This window comes from Triticum urartu, chromosome 2 (assembly GCF_003073215.2).
Source record: "Triticum urartu cultivar G1812 chromosome 2, Tu2.1, whole genome shotgun sequence".
Classification (NCBI taxonomy): domain Eukaryota; kingdom Viridiplantae; phylum Streptophyta; class Magnoliopsida; order Poales; family Poaceae; genus Triticum; species Triticum urartu.
This window is the reverse complement of record NC_053023.1, coordinates 747521749-747529714: the sequence shown is the minus strand read 5'-3', so window position 1 is coordinate 747529714 and position 7966 is coordinate 747521749. Positions and strand designations below refer to the sequence as shown.

Sequence of the window (7966 nt, the reverse complement as noted above, 5' to 3'; positions counted from 1 at the left end):
GGCGGAGCTACGACCTACTACGGTAGTGGCTTTTTTTGTTGCAACCGTTGTTGGATTTTGGTACTACCGGCGATGGATTTTGGTACATCCATCATGGCGGAGCTGTGACCGACGACGAGATGAATTTTTGCTGCAATCGTCGACGGATTTTTGCTACTATCGGCGTACACTTTTGGTACAACCGGTGACACAGAATGCTACAACCATATGGTCATGTTATGACGAGCAGGGGCGTTTGCTGGAGTCGGTGAGGTCGATTTTGCTACAACCAGCGTCGAGAAAGGCTGCAACGTGCTTCTAAAAAAGCTTAGAATGGAGAACGGCTAGCTAACAATGGCGAGCGGCGGCGACGGAGCTGCATGGTGGTGATGTGATGGGCGCGTGGCGAGTACGGTGGCGGGCTGTGACGATGCTAGAACTCTCTCTCGACGGTCCTGCAACCATGAGGAGGAAGACATGCCCGGCCCCACGGAACTAGGGACGTCCTTTTCTTTTTGACCGGCTCGGCGGAGCTGCATATGGTGAGCGTCTCCGGCGAGCTGTGGTGGCGAGCGTCCCCGGCGAGTTGCAACAGCGAGCGGCCCTGGCGAGCTCCAACGCGGCAGCCAAGGGCGAGCACGAAGAGGCTGGACGGCGTAGATCCATTTTTTCTGTTTGCGCGTGCGTGGAAGGAAGAAGATGACTTGGCATCGACAATCTCATCCGTTCACCTTTGCAGATCCAATGCTCGGCAGCAGACCGGCCCAAATTTGGGCCGGTGCGCCGGCGCAGAGTACTGGCCAAAGAATTAATTGTACGTAGAAAAATGTCCATATGCATACAATGTAAGGGAAACAAAAATATTAAAGAAACAGAAGAGAAAAATGCATTTATATCTATACAAATCCAGACCAAACCGTGGCTGTAGACGGAAGGAAGTGGGCCTGTCTGTATATCACGAAACCGACCGAGCCCAGGCAGCGACCGAGACGCCCACCTGACCCGACCCGACCCCACCCCCCACCACCAGCCTCTCCTCCCCCGCCGCCGCCACCACCGGCGACCACCGGAGCCCGAGAAGAAAACCGCGAGCGCCCCGCGAATCGAAGCGGAGGAGATGGTGGGCGCCTCGACGTCGTCGGTGGTGAACGTGTACCCGCTCGCCAACTACACGTTCGGCACCAAGGAGCCCAAGATGGAGAAGGACACCTCCGTCGCCGACCGCCTCGCCCGCATGAAGGTCAAGTAAGTGCGCCTCCCCGTCCCTCGCCTTCCTGATCCGCTCCATACCCGCTCTCGCCCGAAGCCCTAAACGCTGGAGCTCAGATTATCCCGGGTCGAAGATCCCCGTCGTTAATTTCGAGTTCATCAGCAGAGCCCCCCTGCGCTGGAGAGTTCCATGAGGGAATGTCTGGAGGTGGCCAAATCGTTTAGTATTTTAGTCAAAATTTGAAATTTACTCCGCCTGAACGCTTTGTATTAGCTCAGATCAGATATAGGTACTGTGGAAATCGCTTCATGGAAACCTAGATCTGTGTGTTGGTATGTGAATTTTGGTTGGATTTTTGGCTATCTATTCAGGGTTGAAAGCTGGTGGTGGCTTGAAATAGAAGCAGAAATGCAGAGCAATCTAGTTTACGAGGTTGACTATTGCCTCTCGTTTCAGGGTTATATGTCTTTGCTAGATGTGCTTAACAGGGGAACTGCAATAATTATGGTGCTTGGCAGATTTTGTTCATTGTAACGACGTAACTTGTAATTATCGCGCTTTATGTTACAAATTGTTCCTTGTGTCAGAGACTGAGAGTACCATGGAGTATTGTTGGGACAAGACCAAATTGTTGCATATCTTTAGTCAAATTTTGAACATCATGTTGCTAAGACTGCTCTTTTTTAGCTCGGATTTAGGTACTGCAGAAATTGCTTCATGAAAACCCAGTGTTATGTGGATCTGTCTGTATGTTAATATCGGTGTTTTTGTTAGTTTGATGGCTGTCTGTTGATGGTTGTATGCTGTGCTGGCTTGGAATAGCAGCAGAAATGCTGACCAATCTAGTTTATGAGGTCGACTATTTCCTCTCCTTTCGTAGTTACATTACTTTGTGTAGTTCCTTTACTAGATGTGCTTAGGAGGGGAACTGCAATAATTATGGTGCTTGGCTGATATTTTTAACAACTTCACTTGTAATCACGGAGCATTATGTAATTAATGGTTCCTTATGTCGGATTATACCATGGAGCATTATTGGGAGAAGACCAAATTGTTGCATGCTAATGCTGCTTTTATTTAGCTTGGATTTAGCTACTGTGGAAATTACTTGATGAAAACAGAGTGTTATGTAAATCTGTCTGTATGTTAAAATATGTGTTTTTGTTAGTTCGATGGCTTTCTGTTGCGGGTTGTAAGCTGGTGCTGGCTTGAAATAACAGCAGAAATGCTGAGCAATCTAGTTCCTGAGGTTAACTACTCCCTCTTGTTTCGTGGTTGTATTACTTTGTGTAGGTTCTGTAATAGGTGTGTAGCAGAGGAACTAGAAGGGTTCTGGTGCCTGGTAGATCCTTTTTTTTGCCAAGGATGTAACTTGGAATTATGATGCACTATGTAACAAGTAGTTATGCATGATAATTTGTTTGTAAACTGGCCTGGAATGTCATGTCAATGTGTATCATAAAGGAAATACATATAGAAGCTTCGGTGGTTCTTCAATTGGTTGCAGGTTTATGTTCATTCTATTTTGTGTCTTAAGTACCCTGTGAACAGTTTGGCTTCTTTGCTACATATGTTTCTTCACCTTGTCCTGTCAAATGGATCAACTTACTAATTACTTTGGAATGGCAGCTACATGAAAGAAGGAATGCGGACAAGTGTTGAAGCAATCCTACTGGTATGTTTCTATTCTTCAATCTCATCATTATGTTCATATACATTTTTGTGATTGAAGACATCCAATTGTTGGCAAACTTCCTGCAGTAACAATTGTTCAGTGGATGCATTAATTTGGCAAATAAACTGAAATTTTCACTTGCATTATCCTATTCAGGTGCAAGAGCACAATCACCCCCACATACTGTTATTGCAAATTGGGAACACGTTTTGCAAACTTCCTGGTGGACGTTTGAAGCCTGGAGAAAATGGTGAGTTTTCTGTTGCTTCACTCTTCTATTTTGTTCTTCGTACATGGGGCCATCTGCTTTGGCTGTTTGCTTATGTGACTTGAATTCTACAGAAATTGAGGGCCTGAAAAGAAAGTTGTGCAGCAAACTTGCAGTGAACTCACCTTCCTTTCCACCTAACTGGCAGGTATTTGAGTCCGAGAGAAGTTCAGTTCCTTTTTTGCTATTGGTCAATGGCCATATCATTTCGCATAATTATGTTGGAACTGGTCACTTTGTACCTTACTGAATCATAGTTAATCCAACTGCACTGAAGACTATCTACATCCGGAAGAAATAAAAGACTGAACTGCTATTTCAGGTTCTTTGACCCATCTATAACAGTCATATTTATGGCATGTCCTGTGTCCGAGAGGAAAAATTTATAGCATGTCATTAACATTATATAGCTCTGTATGTACTATGTTGTGGCTGTGCCTAAATGGAACAGTGACATGGGTGCTAAGTGTCATTAACATTATATAGCATGTCATTAACATTATATAGCTCTACAGAAATCGCTATCACAATTTCCACTATTTAAAACATGAACCACCTATCATCACCCCAGCATAATTTCCTGTGTCCACATGCTTATGAAACAATATTCGAAGTGGACATCTGTAGAAGACATGCAACACTGACCTGTAGTCTTTACTTACCAAAGTATTAAATACGTTGAATCAGCATGAACTTGCGTGTCTAGCTTCTTACAGTAATCTTGGGTTCCTGTCCTATTGACAGCATGCTCACTTTGTTGCTATAAGATGTTTGTTAACGTAGACCTTGCGTAATGTAAACCGTATCCATTCCTATAAAGCTGTAATGTGTTTTTCACTTACAGGTTGGTGAGTGTGTTGCTGTTTGGTGGAGGCCAAACTTTGAAACCGTAATGTATCCTTATTGCCCTCCACATATAACCAAGCCCAAGGTACATTCTTGCTTAAGAGGTTTTTTTACCATCTATTGTTGGGATTTGGGATTAGATAATGAAAACGACCAATGTGATGAACAGGAATGCAAGAAGCTTTTCATTGTTCATCTAACTGAAAGAGAGTATTTCGCTGTTCCAAGGAACTTGAAGCTACTTGCTGTTCCACTGTTTGAACTCTATGACAATGTTCAGGTAAGTGGCACTCCCCCATGCTGAATGTTAGCTTTCCTTGATGTTTAGAAACATTGTATTCATCCCTCGAGTGTGTCTAGATATGTATGCCTTAATAAATTTCCAGTGACATGTTTTAATTGTTGGATAAGTCTGTGTACTAGGGTCTTTGTGGGGCTGCAGCACATGGTCCTTGTGGCAGTTAGGATAGAGTTCCTGACCATCAAGGACTGGCAGTCAGGATAGCATCTTAGACCAGCATCTTAGACTAGCATCTTAGACTGGCATCTTAGTAGCATCTCAGCATATGCTTGGCTGGCTAGCAGCCTATAAGTATGTATCCCCAACCCCTCAGGTTGGCATGGCATTGTGTGAGAAATAAACCAACGAAAATTGTCCCAACTCTCCTAGTGTCATCCACAACTATCAATGCTCAGGTTCAAAGGTCTAACAAGTGGTATCAGAGCCTCGTTATCTTGTACCCTGAGCATTTCCTGCGAGCAACCCAAGTCGGTAGCAGTAGCTGCTCCGTCTGCCCCTGGTTACTTTCCTCCCTCCGGACTGTCGAGCAGCAGTTCGTCTTCAACAGCCTCCTCTTCACGCAACAGCCCCCCTGCAGTGAGCCATGTCTGCAGGTCGCTCTCAGCACACGGCTACCTCGAGCATGCGGCGCCGGCAGGAGGCCGAGCGCGCCGTGGCAGAGGAGCGTGAACGAGCAGCTGTAGCAGCAGCTGCTGCGGCAGCAAGGGTGTCAAGGCTGGCTGCAGCGGAGCTGGCAGCAGCCAAAGCGGAGGTAGAAGCAGCCAAGGCGGAGTTAGAAGCAGCAGCAGCAGACGCAGCACGTGAGGCTACGGCGGATGCCAAAGCACTCCGCGGCGGCTCCGAAGCTCAGCAGCTCTAAGAGGCACGCCCGGCGGCACGACCCCCGCGCTCTGCGCACTAAGAGCAGCAGCCACCTGTGGCTGCTCAATGAGCCAAGCGAGGGTAAGATCTGGGCGGCGCGAGTGCGAGTTGATTTCAAAGGCCTCAACAAGACGCGTGCGCTAGAGATCCCTTCCCCTCGCTGGGCGAGCAGACCGAGCACCGCCCGCTTCTCCAGTCGAATCGTGGCGCTCTCACATTCGGCCCTACGATCGGACCGACGAACTCATTTTCCTCGACGGCGATAGTGCGCGGAGTGACCGGCAAATTCAAAATTGAAGGCGACTCTGCAAGACCAGGAACCCGAGCCAAAGCCCATATGCCATTCGATGTGACTCCCCGAGTGACTGGGCTGGTTCCATGCTTCAGTAGTATCTAGCCCCTTGGACTTAAGGTAATGCCAGTGCTGGGTGCGCGTGAGTGTGCACCATAACACTCAACCAATACACCTCTGAGTTCGAAACTCATGCCTGGGGCAGACCCAGGGTCTCACGCAACATGTAATAGGTACCAGTCCTAGTTGTGAGTGCCGGCGCGTTGTCAGCATAGTAGCTGAGGCACACAGTCTCGCAGTCATGATAGTTGATTTGCGTCTCACATTCGACAACCTCCGTACATATGACATGAAGCTCAATCTGGAAAAGTGTGTTTTCGGCGTTCCCGCCGGAAAATTGCCAGGCTTCGTTGTCTCTCCAATAGGGGAATTGAGGCAAATCCAGCCAAAATCCGAGCTTTGTCCCAATTGGCTACACCAACAGACCTTAAACAGGTCCAAAAACTAGCAGGATGTGTGGTAGCTTTAAGTCGCTTTATCTCCAGACTAGGAGAAAAGGCATTGCCGCTTTATCGCCTTGTCCGACGCACCGACCACTTTGAGTGGACGGATGCGGAAATGGCCAGACTGGAAGAGATAAAGGCTCTTTTAGTGAGCAACCCAATCCTGGCCGTGCCGAACGTCGGTGAACCCATGTTATTATACATCTCGGCAACACACCAAGTGGTGAGTGCAGTGCTCGTCATCGAGCGAGAGGAGTACGGACACAAATTCCCACTTCAGAAAACGGTATACTACGTATCTACTGTCCTCACACCATGCAAATCTCGGTACCCTCATTACCAAAAGATAGCATACGTGATCTTCATGGCCTCCCGGAAGCTACGACACTACTTTCAAGAGTGCTCAATCACGGTGGCTTACGAAGTACCACTCAATGACATAATAAAGAACCGTGATGCCACGGGCCAGATCGCAAAGTGGGCCATTGAGCTCCTTCCGTTCAACATAACATACAAGCCGCGCCGGGCCATTAAATCCCAAGTACTGGCTGACTTCGTCGCTTAATGGACAGAGGCCGAACTCCCTAAAGAGTACGACACATATTCCAACTGGGTCATGCACTTCGATGGCTCCAAAATGCTGGCGGGCTTAGGAGTGGACGTTGTCTTAACGTCCCCCACTAGAGACACAGTTTAGTACGTACTCCAAATATTATACACAGACTCCAACAATGCAGCCGAATACGAGGCCTTATTGCATGGTCTTCGGATGGCTGTCTCCATGGGCATACAACGCTTGGAGGTGCGCGAGGATTCAAACCTCGCAATATCCCAAATAAACGGATATTTCCACGCCAAAGATCCAAAGATGGCGGCTTATCATAACGCCGTTCTCAAAATGTCGGCTCGGTTCGAGGGGCTCGAGTTTCATCATGTGGCTCGAGAAAGTAGTCAAGCGGCGGATGTCCTTTCTCGCATCGGCGCCAAGTGCGACCTCGTCTCGCCTAACATATTCCTAGAAAGGCTTTGCAAGCCATCTATGGTGTGGCAGGGGGAGAGCGGCAACACCAGTCCAGACCCGATTATGCCCCCAGATTCCGAACACAATACCGATATCATCGGGGGTTCAGCCACCGAAATTACACCATTAGCTCATCTTATCATGGCAGTAATTGCCCCATGGACCGAACCCTTCTTGTCCTACCTTAATAGGCGAGAGCTCCCTGAGGATCAGAATGAGGCTTGCTGCATTGTCTAGCGCTCGAAAGCCTACAAGGTCCATGACGGAGAGCTCTACAAGAGAAGCGCCACTGGAGTACTTCAAAGATGTATCCCCGAAGAAGAGGGACGGCAGCTCTTGGCCGAAATTCACGCCGGGCTCGGTGGTCACCATGCCGCGGCTCGGGCCCTTGTAAGTAAGGCCTTCCATACAGGTTTCTATTAGCCGACGGCTCAAGAAGATGCACAGGACCTTGTCCAACGTTGTGTCGGATGCCAGCTTTTCGCCAACCAAAGCCATATGCCTCCCACGGCTCTACAAACAATCCCCATCACTTGGCCTTTTGCGGTCTGGGTGCTTGATATGGTCGGATCCCTTAAAGGAGGAAGCCATAAGGAAAAATATCTGCTGGTCATGGTAGATAAATTCACCAAATGGATAGAGGCCAAACCGGTTAAAATGGTCGAAGCCAGACCAGTGATAGACTTTGTATCTGGAGTTGTGCACCGTTATGGCGTCCCACGCAGCATCATCACCGATAACGGCTCCGACTTTATAGCCGGTCAAGTGAAAGCCTAGTGTGCTAACCTGGGCATTAAGCTCGATTACACCTTCATCTATCATCCACAAACAAACAATCAAGTCGAAAGAGCTAATGGTCTTATTATCAATGGCATTAAGCCTAGACTAGTGCGGTCTTTGAAAGAATCAGACAAGCACTGGGTTGAGGAGCTCGACTCCGTACTTTGGGGGCTGCGGACCACGCCCAATCACACTACCGGATATACACCCTTCTTCATGGTGTACGACGC

The 7966-nt window shown here is 48.1% G+C and overlaps 1 protein-coding gene across 1 annotated transcript; it reads left to right on the top strand.

Moving 5' to 3' along the window:
* Window positions 1-960: 960 nt before the first annotated feature.
* LOC125540459 (pre-mRNA cleavage factor Im 25 kDa subunit 2-like) lies at window positions 961-4306 on the top strand. Its single transcript, XM_048704078.1, has 6 exons — window positions 961-1224; window positions 2819-2864; window positions 3021-3114; window positions 3207-3280; window positions 3977-4063; window positions 4148-4306. The coding sequence occupies exons 1-6, from the start codon at window positions 1097-1099 to the stop codon at window positions 4280-4282; spliced, it is 564 nt and encodes a 187-aa protein (XP_048560035.1). The 5' UTR covers window positions 961-1096; the 3' UTR covers window positions 4283-4306.
* Window positions 4307-7966: the final 3660 nt, after the last annotated feature.

Excerpts from the sequence above, each read along its gene's own strand:
- LOC125540459 (XM_048704078.1), top strand. The coding sequence starts at position 1,097 with ATGGTGGGCGCCTCGACGTCGTCGGTGGTGAACGTGTACCCGCTCGCC. Across the intron at positions 2,865-3,020 it reads GTGTTGAAGCAATCCTACTG|GTGCAAGAGCACAATCACCC; the intron begins GTATGTTTCTAT and ends TATCCTATTCAG. Across the intron at positions 3,115-3,206 it reads TTTGAAGCCTGGAGAAAATG|AAATTGAGGGCCTGAAAAGA; the intron begins GTGAGTTTTCTG and ends TGAATTCTACAG.